Below are 16,486 nucleotides of genomic sequence, written 5' to 3' on the forward strand. Positions count from 1 at the left end.
GTCAAAAAGTATTGCTACTAGGGTTCCAGTTCATACATGCATGGGTTTATTCCAAACAAAAGGTGTTTAAACATGTCTCTCTGATCAGTAGATGGCTGCAGACAAATTCTCTCAGTAATACACTTGTCTTAATTTCATTAGAGTGCCTTAAAAAAAAAAAAATTTTTTTTGTGCCATGGAAAAAAATGATTTTGAGGTCAGGGCTAATACCAGATTTTTAACAAAACTCAAGTGGCTATCTTCCCAAATCACTGAAGCTTTGCGACAAGTTTATGGGAATGCTGCCCCACGTAAAACAACAGTTTTTAGATGGATCGAGCATTTTAAGGAAGGTTGGGAAGACCTCAAAGATGAGCCAAGTGAGAGAAGACTGCTCAGAAGGTTATGGCAACTGGTTTTGGGACTCCAAGGGGGTAGTCTTGATAGATTTTCTTGAAGGGCACAGGATGATCATGGGGGCTTATTATGAAGAAGTTTTAAGAAAATTGAGAAAACTACATTGGTGAAAAAAAGGCCAAGAAAGTTAAGCTGAGGAATTTTTTTCCGTGACGACAATGCACCTGCTTATTCTTTGAGGGTAACAAGGACTGTCCTATGAGAATTTTGTTGGAAAACCTTACCCTGTCCACCGCAGAGCCCTGATCTTGCTCCTTCGACTTCTTTTGTTCCTAAAACTCAAAGAACGTTTAAAAGTAGGTAAATCGAAGAGTGCAGAATTCTTCACGGAAGGGCTGGAGAGATAGAAACACCACCTTCAGAAGTGTATAGACCTAGATGGAGGATATGTCGAGAAACAATAACTTCACATTTTGGTATTTTTATTTAATAAAGATTTCTATGATTTTGTAGCAATAATTTTTTACTTACCCTTGTATTACCATTCACATAGGAGGAGTCTCAATTTTCCGAAATCATGTCTCAGCTATTTAAGCCATTCCTTGCCAATTTTTCCTTTTAAGAGAGCCTTTTTGCTTACTATGTTTATGATGTAAAAGTTGATACAACTTATTGTAGAAAGAAGATATTTAAATTATGCAATTCAGATGATGAGTAATGAAGGTGTTTTTATCCATTATATTAAAACAGCCAGAAAGCAAAACAAAAAAAAAAAGGTAACAGATCTTATTTTGATCTCCATGTTTCACCTTTTATTTAAAGGGTCTGAGCTGAATAATAGTATCTTCTCCTTTGTTTCTCATTCTAGAACAATAAAAGAAAAAGAAGCAAGTCTAAGCAGCATCAAGGTAACAAAGAGGCTAAAGACAAGACAGAGAGGCCGGAAGGGGGGCCCCTGCAACCACAGGTGCCACAGATACAAAATGGCCACACACCCAGCTATGAGAAGGACAGCTCGTCCACTGACTCTGCCAACGAAAAACCTGTTGTTCTCCTGCGTGAGAAAAGGATCTCAATACTCGAGGATCCTTCAAAGGCACTTCGTGGGGTCACAGGTAAGTAATTCCTAAGTAAAATTGCTTAGGATGCCAAAGAAGAAAAGGATGCAGCAGATGGTGCTGTTGATAGTGTTGGAAGTGAAGAGTTGTTCTACAGTGTGCTGTGTGGATTCAGACAGTCTGGCCAGGACACGCCCAGGGGAGGTGAGGGAGGGTGTAACTGGGCCTTCTGCTAATACACTGAGGCCAAAGAATAAATGCTCGACCCAGCCCTGCACTAAGTCAGGGCTAAAAAACTCAGTGTTTTTCTAAAAAACACACTTCTAGTCTGTATTAAGGATCTGTGGTGGTGCAACAGTTAAGCACTCAACTGCAAACCCAAGAGTTGGCAGTTCCAACCCACTCAGCAGCTCCAGAGGAAAATGACCTGGCAATCTGCTCCCATAAAAACTACAGCTTAGAAAACTCTGTGGGGCAGTTTACTCCATCACGTGGGGTTTCTCTGAGTTGAAATTGACTCGACAGCACCTGACAGCAACAGTCTGTAGTAGGATTTTCAGGAAAATGGAAATTCCTGTTGAAAGAAATTCTCTTTATAGCCCCTTTGCTGGAATTTACCTGTGATAAGTATGGGTAATAGGTGTCAAAAGGAAATATTATTAAATGGTTTCCTTTTCTAAAGAGGGGACAAAATTATTTTAACTTCCTGGTATTTTATATTATGTGACAGAACATAATCTCCCAGGGTGTTAGGATCAAGAATATTAATTATTTGTGCCATAGCTATACATGAATTAATCTACAAAAGTCTGTTTCCTAATCAACTGTATCGCTTGGGTACAACATTTCATGTCTAGTGTTTCATTTCTCCTTTTTGAAAACAAGGTAACTACTGGAATCTACTCGATAAGTGATTCTCAGCACTATCTAAACCAATGCCCCATTTTTATAACAAATCCTAAAATAAAATTTATAGGTAATGTAACCTAGCTAGAAGCAGAATTTCAATAAAATAAAAATATAGGAAGTTAAGGAATAACTAAAATAGAAGACCTAATAAAGTGGCCATATGTTCACATCCACTTTCAAGGAATCGCTTTGCACTTAGACGTCAGACAGTAGTCAACTGGATATTGTGGACATTGTGTCTTTATATTTGACATTTGAAGTAAGATCCAAATAAGTGTATTTATATGTATATATGCATGGAATCAGAGCCCTGGTGACGCAGTGGTTAAGAGTTTGGCTGGTAACCAAAAGGCTGGCAGTTCAAATCCACCAGCCACTGCTTGGAAACTCTACAGGGCAGTTCTACTCTGTCCTACAGGGTCAATATGAGTCGGAATTGACTCAATGGCAACGGGTTTTGTTTTATACATGGAGTCGCTGTGAATGGGACCACTACAAGTGCAGACTGACACAGGGATGTTGGTTGTCAGCTCAGATACCATGACTGCTAGTGTGACTAGTGGTGTGATTTTCCAAGCAGTGGAAAACTCTTGGGAAAGTTCTAAATACCATAAGTACCAAACCAAAACTGTCTTTGAGTTGATTCAGAGTTATAGAGACCCCACAGGATTTCCAAGGCCGTAAATCTCATGGGAAGCAGATGGTCACATCTTTCTCCCATGGAGCCGCTAGTGGTTTTGAACCGCTGGCCTTTCAGTTAGCTATCGATCACTTTAACCACTATGCCACCAGGGGTCCTTCAGCATAAGTAGTCATCACTTAATTCACATAGTAAGTTATAGTAAAACTGTACAAAGAATACTTCACGTTCATAGGTAGGTTTACTCACTTAATTATAATTTTTAAAATAATCCTGAGTATCCAGGAGGACATGAGAAACTTCAGGACACAGGGCAGTTCTTCATTGTGCAGGACAGTCCTGTGGTTGTTATCTGCCCTCGCCCCCCGCCACGACACACACACAATCATTTTTAAAAGTTTAAAAAATGCTGGCTCAGTTTTTCAAACCACCTCCTAAGATGTGGGAGCTGTGTCAGTGAGAACCACTGTACCAGGTGATCCCCAGAGGTCTCCTTCTAGTTACAAAATCTTGACTTTACTGAATCAGTGGTTTTTTTTCTTTTAAAACCCCCCTCACATTCAAAGCACTGTGCTAGATGCCACAGTAGATTCAGAAAAGGATGAGGAGTAGTCTAGGCCCTGAGGGAGTCGCAGTCTGATATCATTGAAGAGATGGCTGTGGGTACACTGGTGAGTTTACGGTTTGGGGAAAGGAGATACCGCATTTGGCAGGGCGATCCAGGAAGATTTTATGGAGCAATGGGTACTGAAGGATCAGTAGACCTGTGGAGGTGAAGAGGAATTGGAGGGTTAGAAAGAAGTAGGAAGAACTTTACTGAACACTCTTGTATTTTGTACACCTACAGTGTATGAGGCAGTACTATCCTCTGAAAAACTGAAGATAAATACACACGGTACCTGCCCAGGAAGAGTTCAGTCTAGCAGAGGAGACAGAGGTGCAAACAGAAAATCGCATGGTGACACATACCAAATCCAGGATGCAGTGCGCATTAAATGACTGACATGCTGTGTAGCACACGAGCAAGTTCCTCAGTTGCTCACAAAGCACTAATTTTCTTCCATAAACACATTTTCTAACAACTCCATTAATAGTGAGGGCTGTAATTCAGATTAATCCTTACTACATGATGGTTTCTTAAAACCAAACAATGACAAAAACAAAAATAACCCATTTCTGTTTTGAAACTGAATTCTCCAGTAATTTTTTTATTTCAATTTTTATTATGCCTATGGTTTTGAGAATGTTTTGATTTATAGCCAGGTCAGGAGAAAGAAATTAAATAATGGAGTGGCAGATTCCCAACTTTACTTGTTATTGCTTTCATGTGAATTACTTTCAAAATCTAATTACTCAAGTTGTTTTGATATCAATCACAGACTAAAAGCCTAGCTCGTATTATTTGTTCATTTACTTATAATTTAAACCTTCTTCTTAAAACAATTTCAGTAACTCTATCAAGTGTATGACATTAGAGCAAATTCAGTATAGAGGCACTTCGCTTCACAGTAGGTAGCTGCCTTGAAAGTTAAGTGCCCATCAGGGGAGTTCCCTGTACAAAGGGCTTTTGTAAACATTAGCATGAAACTTTCTGAAGAATCCTGCATTATCTAAATAGCCATCCCTTCAGTTTTGAAAGTTTAGCATGAAGGCATTGAGATATGTCAGTATTACTTGGTAATGTTGCTGGTTCAGTACATATCTGTGTGCTTCATGTAAATTTTTCTGTTAAAGAATAAATGATGATAATATGTACTTGCTAAAGGAAATGAATTCTCTGGTTGACCGTTAAGTTCATTAGGAGCCCACTTATTATGATCATTAATTTTAAAATGAGATTGTAACTAAAAAAAAAAAACCCCAAAATCAGTTAGGTTTTTCCTTCTAAAATAAAGGTTCATTAGGAGGTTGATGGCCGATGTCAAATGTCTTTAAAATGCCTGTATGATCTATTGAAAATCCTGAGAACTCTATTCAGTATTTCACAGAGGAGTGTAAGGCGTAGACACTCTGCACCTCATTTTGAGTAGAACGTTGGGACTAGAAGGGATGGGAGTAACCCTCTAGCCTGCCCCTGCATTTTATAGGTCAAGAAACCAAGGAGCCATATCTCTTAGTGACAGAGCTAAGAAGATAGTCCACACACTTAGAGCAACTCTCTGTAGTTTAGAAAAGCCTGACTCAAATCCATGTAATTTTTTGCATACATTCAAGAGTTTCTGCTAAAAACATTGGCCCTTTAACTTCCAAAAAATGTATGATTGAAAAATTAGGGAAAAGTGATAATACCAAAGGAATATAATGATATTCTGTCCTTGAATGGGTTCTCATTATGAGCCTAAAAGAAACCTCCAGCCTACCAGCAGTAGAACATTTATCAAGCTTTCCAATAAGGAAACTGGCTCAAGAGAGCCTGCTCTGAACGCCCAGCTGGGCAGCAGGTTGTGAACACGTGCAGCGCGTGTTTTATCTTTTCATAACACCTTGACATTCAGGATCTCTCTTTTTAAGTCTTAAACAGAATCATTTTCTGGTAGGGGAAGAGTTAGCTTTAAGACAGATGCAGGTGGTTCAGGGGTGTTAGTGTGACTTCCCACATGAAAAATAACCACCAAAGGCATCACCATTCAGGCTGTAAATATAGCTCTGTCAAGTGGGACAAGGCTGCGTGTCGGCATGGAGCTAGAAGTTTGGGTGTTTGGTTTAAACTTAGTACAAAATTACTTCTTTAAGCCTTGGAGTGGTTTTTCCTTTATTTCAGTATTTTTAATATCAGCTCAAACTAAATCCTTTACATAAGCCAATTAAGATCATCCTGGATCCACATACGAAGTTAGACAAGGAGTAAATCAAGATGTATTTTTACTAAAAGTAATGCTAAAGATAATTTGTATTGCCAGGGCTCCATCTGAATGTCTAACGCACATTATGATCTTTTAGGGTCAGTTTTCCCAAATGCATCTCATGCACAGCCACCACCCCCGTCAGCGGAGGCTTGTATGTTGCCGGACAGGTTTCAGGGGAGCTTTCAGACTAAGACAAACCAGCAAGAGAGGCCTGGCAATCTACTTCGGAATACGAGCCAGTGAAAACCGTTTGTATGGATCACAGTGACCCGATCCGCAACCAAGCATGGGGGTGGTGCAGCGTTTCATTCCATTGCGTACAGGGTCACCGTGAGTTGCCATGTTTTGCTGAAGCATGTAGGTGCTTATCTCAGTGTAAACAAAAATAGGAATTCAGAATTGTCTATTGTCTTTCCTCCACTGGGCACAGTTCTCATTGAGTAGGAAAGGAGCAGGATTGTTGGCCACTAGGATCTTCATTGATATAAACTTTGGGATGGGGTTTTCACTTGTCTTCATGTCCTCTTGTCGGCCCCAGCAGGCTTTCTCTACATTCCTTCATCTTGTAAAGGATCCTGGGAAGCCAGATCTTCTCTTACCTGTTATTTTTGCAAACAGAGGGTGCCACGCTGGATTTGCTGACCTCGTCCAACCTGACTTCACAATCTGCCCTTTATCAAAGAACAGGACCAGTCCTGTCATTTTACCTTTACAGTGCAGATTTTATGTTCCAGCATGACACTGGCACGGAACTGCCTTCTCATTCTCACACTGAAGTACACCAAATGTCAGAAAACCGGGGTCTTGTTATTTTAGAATATTGTCTGCTCGTCCCTCATTTGTGCTTCCTGTACAAAAAATCCACCAGACTCTTTCACAGTATCTTTATGGTATGAGTTCCCTATAGGGTTTCCAAGGAACTTTTTTAGGCTACTTTTGGTCCTAGCTTCAAGATTATCTCCGCAGCTTCTCTAAGCCTTACGCTGGACTGAAGGATTAGAAAAGATCAGCAAGAAGAAAGCAGCTAGCTTAGAACTTTAATAGTAAAGCCAAATGTGTATATTCCAGGATTTCTGTGCTCCCAGTTCTCAAATGGAAGCAATATAATATAGTAGCTAAGAACAAGGGCTTTATATTAGACATGTTTGGTTTCAAATCTTGGCCTCATCACTTAGTAGCTATGCGATCCTGGACAAGTTAACCCTCTGTGTCTTAGTTTCTTCACCAGCAAAATAGAAAATAGAACTCATACCTTACAAGGTTGTGGTGAACAGTAAAAGAGATATATAAAGCGATTGGCATAACATTAGGCACATAGGAACCCCTCAAATCATTGACTTATCCATTTGGTAAATATTTTAATCAGTTAAATGTACCAGGAATTCTTCTAGGGGACATGAACAAGACAACAAGGCTTTTGTCCCATGAGGTTTATATTCTATTTTGGATGTATGAGAAGGGGATGGATAATAAACCAGAATACAAGTGAGTTACCAGGATAATTATAGATAATGATAAATATTGTGAAGGCAGCAAGTGGGAGAGTGACCAGGGGAGGAGCAACAGGAGGTGCAGTGACTTCAGTAAGGCGATAACATGACCTGAGTATCTGAAGAGGAGACATTTAAACAGACCCAGATGCTTCAGTTCAGGTCTTCCCACGGCAGGTTATGGTGGTCTGAGCAAGCCAATGTTTCATCTGAACTTTAAGAATCTCAGTTAAAGCCCCTGGAGAGTAATAACCATGAAGCTATAATTAAAGATATAATACTTTATTAATATATACAGTTGGCATTAAGTGCATTATATGAGCATCCATTTTCAAAGCTGATATTTTAAAGCACAGAAGGTACACTTTATCATTATTCTCACTCCTCCTTAATTATTGTTTTAGCATCTAAATACTTGGTCTTAAATTCAGTCTTAACCTCAGCTTCAAGCAGCACAGTGTCTGAATTGTTCCAGGTGATATTAAGGAAGCATTAGATTATATTTTCTTTGATTTAGCGCCTTGCTTCCTTTCCCTGTGTGTGATGAGGCAAAGAAACAGAGACAGGCTGTAGTGACATGAGGGCGTGGGAAACATAAAACCCCTCAGGTATTTTCCTGTCACCTGAATAGAGTGAAACCCAGAGCTCCTCCCTTCGCCTCTTCATTTGAAAACCACTGCAGCAGAAACTACTCATCTCTGACTAGCTGATGCCTTCATAAAACTTCCCACTCATAACCTTGTTCAAATGATTTAAGTTACAGGCAGACTTAATTAAATGGAATGTGTTCCTTAAAAAAACAAGAGTTTTTTTTTTTTATTTTTTAAAAGTTTTGAACAAAGATTTGAATGTCTCTATTAAAATGCAATAAGAATGAATTATGCCTATTTTTCAGGGAAATAAGACAATGAAACAAATCAAGTTAACATGCATACCTTGTGTCATTGACAGGCTAATACATTTACTTTATTGTCTATTATCTTTCAATATAAATAAACCTATGAAGGTAGTAATGACGCCTGAGACCATGTAAAACAGTGTAAACAAAACCGAGAGATTTGTTTCCAATCTGAGAGCCACCAGTTTCATGCCCACTGAGCAGATCAGGTTTCCATAGGCTTCAATGAAATAATAAACTTAACTTGTATTTGATAAAGAAGTTATAAAAAGGCAGGACTGACGTGATGTCTGCTAAATAAACCTGTTTGTTTTGGCCTGTGTTCCAAAGTTATTGGTTCTCTGAATATCTGTTATTACCCTATCATGTAGAGACAGAAGAATGATGAAATGAATGCAAATCAGAATGTATAATAATTGTAATGTGAAAAGGGTTTTCTTAATCTTCATCACTAGACCATTACTCTGTAACATCTTCAGCGAGTTGTCCTTACTCACATTTCCTCATCTCTCTCTCAGTCATCAACCTGTTAAGATTTACAGCCCATCGCTCCAAAGAAACTGCTTGCAGTAAGTGTACCAGTGATCTCCATGTTACTGAATCTAGTAGACCTTTTTTAATCCTTACTGTAACTTCTCTGTTCAGCAACATTGAACATTGTTGAGCACTCTCTCCTTAACTATTCTACCTTTTCCCTTTGATCTCTGTGACATTGACACTTCCCTGATTTTCCTGTTTTTACTGCTTCTTCTCTGTGTCATTTGAGGGTCATTCTTCTCTACCTGTCTGCTAATTGTTGAAGCCCATCAAGGCTATAACCATTGCTGTTGAGTTGGTTGGCGACCCTGTAGGACAGAGTAGAACTTCCCCATAGGGTTTCCAAGGTTATAAATCTTTACGGAAGCAGACTGCCACATCTTTCTTCCATGGAGTGGCTGGTGGATTCAAATTGCTGACCTTTTGGTTAGCAACCGAGTGCTTTAACCACTGTGCCACCAGAGCTCCCATCAAGGCTTAAACACCAAAAACCCAAACCCCTTGCCATGGAGTCGATTCCAACTCATAGCAACCCTGTAGGACAGAGTAGAACTGCCCCATATGGGTTCCAAGGAGCACCTGGTGGATTCAAACTGCCAGCCTTTTGGTTAGCAGCCATAGCTCTTAACCACTACACAGCCAGTGTTTCCCATCAAGGCTTAGTTGATCCTCAATCCTTTCTCATATAAAAGCTGTAGTCTTTCCTTAGCTCCTTTCAACCATACCCTAGCTTTAATTATGTAAGATGGCTCACAAACTCATCTTTCCAGTCCTGGCTACCCTTTGAAGTCCAGCCTCTAAGTGAACCTTTTTACTTTGACATTTCAAAGCACCTCAGACAACACTCGAAGCAAACTCATGATCTCCCCTCCCAGTCTTAGCTCTCTTATAGTATTCTCCACCTTAGTGCCCCATCTATCCAGTTGTATAAGCCAGAAATCTAGGCATCGATCATGATATCACCCTCTCTGTCACCCACCTGTGTCCAATTCATCACCAAGTCCTGTTGGTTTTCATATATAAATATTCCTAGAATTCATCCATTTCTCACCGCCTTTCCCTCTGCGTTCCTATCAAAACCACCATCCTCTCTTGCCTGCTATAGTAGTCTACTCATTAATCTGTCTGCATTTACTCTTGTTACCTTCTAAATCATTCTCTATCCTGTAATCTTTTAAAAACACAATCTTACCTGTTAGGGTAAAGACCAAAACTCTTATCCTGGCCGACATACCCAAATAGACAGGCTCCTGTGTCCCTCCCCAGCCTCCTTGCTTGGCATGCTCCCTTCTTGCTCTCCCTGCTCCAGCCACACTGGTCTCCTTTCAGTCCCTCATACTGACCACGCATATCATTCAGGGTCAAGTTAGGAGACAGAAACCATGCTGGTTACTTGAACAAGAAAAATGCAATATAAAGCATTTCTAACTAAACAGTATGAAATGGTTAATTACTAAAAAGAGTAAAAGACTTTAAGGGATCTAGAAGTAGTAAGAGAGCTGCTACCATCTTCAGACTGAGGAAGATTAGGCAAAAACTAAGAACTGGTAGAGGTATCCAAGGGCATGGACTGAGCTGATCTGTAGAAGAGGTCTGCCATTGCCAAGGGTGTGGATAGACTGGAGCAGCTCAGAACAACTGCCCATGGGGAGGCAATGACATGAGGGTGCAGCTGAAGCTCTTCTGTATGGTTTCTGGCCTCCTCTTACCCTGAGTAATAGTAACGGTAGAGGACTAGAACATGGAAGAGCAGTGTATTCCTGTCCTTACTGCGTTACGGGGTTGCCTTCTACTGATGAAGCTAACATTCTGCTATCTGGCAGGAGAGAATTATTTACAGGATACATCCCCAGTATCACAAAGTAGGGCTAAGAAATGTGGATTTGAAGCTGAGAGACAATAACTTGATAACTAGCACGCTGGGCTTCCTCTGCCTCAAATTCCGCCCGCCCTGCCTGAGATACAATTCCTTGCCCTCTTCTTCTGGTTATTTCTAACTGAGTTTTCAGATCTCAGCTTAGGAGTTGCTTCCTCAGGAAATTCTTTCTTGATATCCCTGCATTAAATATGCCAATTAAAGATTTCAGGACACTTTGTACTGTTCTTTCATAACACTTACCACAGTTGGCAATTTTATATTTGTGTAAAGTTTTGGTTAGATATGCTTCCCTATTAGACTCTAAGTTCTATAAAGGTAGGGACCATGTCTGTCTTGCAACTCTATTGTATTTCTAGTGCCTAGAACAATAACGACATTATAGGCACTCAAATGTTTATTTTTTTTCCTGAAAGAACAAACCTTTCTCATGGTCTCTGTTGAATTATTAGTGATAAAATATATGGAGGAGTTTAGGTTAATTAAATTTTTTTTAATTATAGTGTTGGTTTTTAAAGATAATTATGGAGTTTGTATTTCTGGTTTTAAAGGACTATCTAATAATCAAGGAAATTTGAAAAGTATAGGACTTTATAATAATTGAGGAAATGTGAAAACTATAGGAAGGTTTAAGGAAGAAAATAAAATAATCCTACCTTCTAGCAACTTCACTGTTAACTTTCATTTTTTTTTTAATTTTTTTAAATGCACAGATATATGGGATTCTTTTTTGCAAAAATCATATTGTACAGTATGTAAACTTTCGTATTCTTCATTTAATATGGCATTATGCATATTACCTCATAGCATTGGTTTTAATGGTTACATTGTATTTTTGCAAATCGGCCACATTTCTTTTAACTATTCCTAAACTATTGTCCATTGGCTTGTAATTATAAGCAATATTATAGAGAGTGCCTCTTGTGTATATATCTTTATGAATAACTATAATTATTTCCTTGGCATATGTTCTTAGAAGGGGAATTACTAGATTCAGAGCAAACGAATTTCTCAGTGAGCCATCCACAATGTTTGTTAACCAGTTTAAAAAGTTACTAGACCTGTGACCTATAATCAAGAGAAAATCTAGTCATTAGAAGCAGACCCATACATAACCCAGATGTTGGAATTAGTAGACAACAACACTAATTATAAATATGCTAAAAATTTTTTACTAAAAAAGATAGATATAATGGATGAAGATAAGGGGAATTTCATGAGAGAGATGGAAACTACAAAAAGAATCAAATGGAAACGCTAGAACTAAAAATTACAATATCTGAAAAGGAAAATTTCTAAGTCATCAGATATACTTAACCCTTTTATGACCCAGTTATTTTCTGCTTTGTATTTTTGGTTGATACCATGGGTTTCATTAATGGAAGCATTCAGAATCATTGAGTGTGACTGCATTTTAGGTAGGTAGTATGGATTTTTTTTTTTTTTCCTCACCACCTCCCACAAGCCTACCCTAAGAGTTTAGTGGTACTATGAAATACCAATAATTATACCCCAGAGTCCCCACCAGGTTCTATTGGTACATACATGTAACAAATAAAAATTTTCAAAATTTCTATTTCTCCTACCAATAATTCGGATACCTCATACGAGCTCTGTAAAAACAGTAATTTGCGGCACATGCTTGTTTCTTCGGCCTCAAACAGCCATAAATGCACTGTCTTGTGGTACAGCAGCTTCCCAGTAAACTCTAAAGGCTGAAAAGTTCATGATCCCTATATGTACCGCTGGGCACAAAAGGGTTAACAGCAATTCGGACAGTCAGGAAGAAGAGATCAGTGAACTTGAAGACAGGTCAAAAGAAACTATCCAAACTGAAGCACAGAGAGAAAAACATTCACACACACACACACACACACACACACACACACGGAGCGCTTCAGTGGCCTGTGGGACAATATCAGGCAGTCTTACATATATGTAATTGAAATCCCAGAAGGAGAGAAAAAAAGAGAATTGGGGGAGAATTTATGATGAAATAATTGCCACATTTTTTTTTAACTTGTTGAAAAATAACCCACATATCCAAGAAGAAGCTCAGCAAAATCCAAGTAGAATAAATCACAGAAACTTAAACCAAAGACTATCATAATCAAACTACTGAAAGTCAAAAATTAAAAGAAAATTTTGAAAGCAGCCAGAGGAAAAAAAGATGCATTGCAAATAGGGTACAAAAATATGAATAAAGGATGGTTTCTGGTGGCATAGTGTTTAAGAGCTCAACTGCTAACCAAAAGGTCGGCAGTTTGAATCTACCAGGCGCTCCTTGCAAACTCTATGGAGCAGTTCTGCTCTGTCCTATTGCGTTGTTAGGAGTCAGAATCGACTGGAGAGCAATGGGTTTCTCATTAGAAACAGCAGAGACCAGAAGTAAATAGAAATACATCTATATAGTTATGAGGGCGAGGGAGCATAATTGTATATCCAGAGGAAATATCATTCAAAAATGAAGGTAAACTAGATACCTTCAGATAAACAAAAGCTGAAAGAATTCATCAACAGCAGATCTGCACCACAAGACAAGCTAAATGATGTTCTTCAGACTGAATGAAAATTGTATCAAATTGAAATTTGGCTCTGCCAAAAGAAATGAAAAACATGAAAATGCTAAATATATGGATGAGAATAAAAGGCTTCTTAATTTCTTTAAAAGACTGTTTAAAGTAAAAATAATACTATGTTGTGATGTTTAAAACAAATATAGAAGTAAAATATATGACAGGTCGTATATTTTATTGACAACAAGTCAAATATAAAACCACGGTGGGTAATTGAAATTATACTATTGTATGGTTCTAATATTATACATGAAGCAGTATACTGTTGATTCAAAAGACACTGTGATAAATTAGTGCTACATGCTGTAATCTTTAGAACCTCTAAAAACATAGTTATCACTAAAAAGATAATACTAACAATTATTTGATTCATCTAAAAGAAATCAGGAAAAGGGAATGAAAGACTAGATGTGAGTCAAATGGTAAACATAACCCAATAATATTAATAATTAAATATAACTGGATTAAAAAATTAAAAGAGAAAGCTTGGCAGACTATAAAAGGCAGAGATTAGACCCTATTATATTCTACTGATCTATAATCAATGTTTTTAAATTACTAAAGAGATATTGTTTTAGTCATCTAGTGCTGCTGTAACAAAAATATCACAAGTAGATGGCTTTAACAAAGAGAAATTTATTCTCTCACTGTCTAGTAGCCTACAAGTCCAAATTCAGGGCATCAGCTCTGGGGGAAGGCTTTCTCTGTCGGCCCTGGAAAAGGTCCTTGTCACCAGTCTTCACTTGGTCTGGGAGCATCTCAGCACAGGAACCTCAGGTCCAAAGAACATGCTTTGTTCCCAGCGCTGCTTTCTTGGTGGTATGAGGTCCCCACATCTCTCTGCTCACTTCTCTTTTTTTAGATCTCAAAAAAGATTGGTTTAAGACACTACCTAGTCTTGTAGTACTCATCAGTGTAATTGTCACTAATCCATCTCATTTCATCATAGTGAAAGGATTTACAACACATTTGGAAATGACATGAAATGGTAGACAATCACACAGTACTGGGACTCGTGGCCCAGCTAAGTTGACAGATATTTTTTGGGAACACAATTCAATCCGTGACAGATATTTTACATTTTTTTTGTACTAAGTCTTCACATTTTGATGTATATCTTACATTTATAGCATATCTCAATTTGGACAAGCCACATTTCAAGTGTTCGGTAGCCACATGTGGCTAGTGGCTACCTTATTGAAAAGCATTGGTTTATATGAATCAACCGTCAGTCAGCCACAGGCTATTGAAATTCATGAGTTTACAAGATAGATAGGAAACTGATAGTATTTCTGGTAAATAATCTTAGAGGAAAGTCACTGTATCTAAGAAAGAACTCCCATGGTTCTGTTTGTAGAAGTAACAGGATTTGTGGTCAAAGTAAACACAAATCTGTAATGGCTGTGTAACTCTCCATCAATTTGCATCTGAAAGAACCCTGGAGTTTTACTATAGTTGGAGACAGATCTGTACATCCATTGTATAAATATGCCAAAGTAATCTTTGAGAATTTCCGACCTTTCTAGTGCTCAGTGATTCCACCAGTAATGAGACAGTTTTTCAGGACCCTAAAAATATACTGCTACCTAGAGTTCTCAATAAATATTTTTTGAACAAATGATGACATGAACCAATAGCCCACACACCAGTTCTCTGATACACAAACAAAATGTTTTCAGCTCCAGGTTAATGAGCCTATGCCCATTTGCATGCTTGTCTTCTATTTGAAATGTTTTTGCATTTCAGCAGAAAAAAATTTTTTTCTCTCTTCTAAGGTCTTTATTTACATTACGTTATAATACCAAACCAAAAACCAAACCTGTTGTCATTGAGTCGGTTCCAACTCACATTGACCCTATAGGACAGAGTGGAACTGCCCTATAGAATTTCCAAGGAGCACCTGAGGGATAACTGCCAATCTTTTAATTAGCAGCCATAGCACTTAACTACTGTGCCACTAGGGTTTCCCTTATTTTTAAGAAGAAAACTAATGTACTTACTATACTATGCACAATGAACTGTATTTTGGATTCTCAACCTATAATGTATCTCAAGACTGAATCTCTACTGCAGCTGGATCGGAGAGGGACTTGAAACCATCCTTGACTTAATCATTGTTTTAACACAAACATGCATAGACTCATAATAAAATTAGTTTTTCATCTTTTACAACAGGGTTTCTCAAGGTGGGTGGAGCCACCCATCTCCACTCCAACAGAACCACCTGGGAAGCAGAATCCTGGGCCCACTGTACAATCAGAATATCTGGAGATGGTGTCTGGGAATTTTCATTTATAATAAGTCCTAAGGGGAACTCATACACAGTATAGTTTGACAACCACTGCCCTACCTATAGTGAAGTTCTGCTTTAGTCTAAATAAAGATAAAATTGCTTGCATACTACCATTTAGATCTCTTTCATTGCTGGAGGAAATGGCTGTTTCCAGTACTTACTCACTTTGTTTACCACCTTTATTAAACATTTCATGAGTACTGTAATTTCCCTTCAAGTAAATTTTAAAAGCTACTCATCATTAAACCCACAAGATGTGTGTGGTGCTTTCTTGATATATAGATAATAAATGATGGATTCATCTAGAGTCAAATTTACATTTATGATAAATGGGCTAATGCCTAAAATCAAATTGACTAGAACCCAGATCATATTCTTTTGCATGAAGGTATTCTTTTTTTCTTTTCTATGAAATCATTTTAAGTATACTTTAATTCAGTCAAAATTCTACAGTTATCTATTAAACCAGACACAAGCACTGAGGCTTCAAAAATGAATCAGATTTGTATCTTCACTTGAGGAGTTCGTAACCTCTGCAAGACAGGGAAGAGGTGCAGGCATAGAAGCTTTGTGTTAAAATATTATACGTTAAGTGTTGCATGATGCTGAACAGGTTTCAGCAGAGCTTCCGGACTAGGACAGACTAGAAAGAAAGGCCTGGCAATCTGCTTCTGAAAATCAGCCACGTAAACCATGTGGATCACAACAGTCCGATCCTGTTGCTCATCGGGTCGCCTTGAGTTGGAGGCTGACTTGATGGCAGCTAACGACAACAACCACAGGAGTACAGAGAAGTGGGTTAGGGTAACTATATGGAAAGGAGGCTGGGCTTCACAGAGATGACACTGCGCTCTATTTGAGTATAAGCCAAAGTATACCAGAGAAATGAATTGGTTCCTACAAGGTCATCCAGGACATAAGGAAGATCACAACTTGGGTCTCCCAGATCCAAGCGTGTACTCTTTCCATTAAACCCAGCTTTCTCCAAGAATCTGGCCTTCAAAAGCATGCTGACTCCCTTTTCTCA

The 16,486-nt window shown here is 38.4% G+C and overlaps 1 protein-coding gene across 6 annotated transcripts in view; it reads left to right on the forward strand.

The window, feature by feature from the left end:
• The window catches only part of SPATS2L (spermatogenesis associated serine rich 2 like), a 187,888-nt gene that overhangs the window by 127,533 nt on the left and 43,869 nt on the right, over positions 1–16,486 (forward strand). For all 6 annotated transcript variants that reach the window (XM_049887772.1, XM_049887771.1, XM_049887776.1 and 3 more), the window contains one exon: positions 1,205–1,451. In XM_049887772.1, the coding sequence (XP_049743729.1) occupies positions 1,205–1,451 (247 nt within the window). The remainder of the gene's footprint in view (positions 1–1,204; positions 1,452–16,486) is intronic.

This window comes from Elephas maximus, chromosome 6, assembly GCF_024166365.1.
Source record: "Elephas maximus indicus isolate mEleMax1 chromosome 6, mEleMax1 primary haplotype, whole genome shotgun sequence".
Classification (NCBI taxonomy): Eukaryota; Metazoa; Chordata; class Mammalia; order Proboscidea; family Elephantidae; genus Elephas; species Elephas maximus.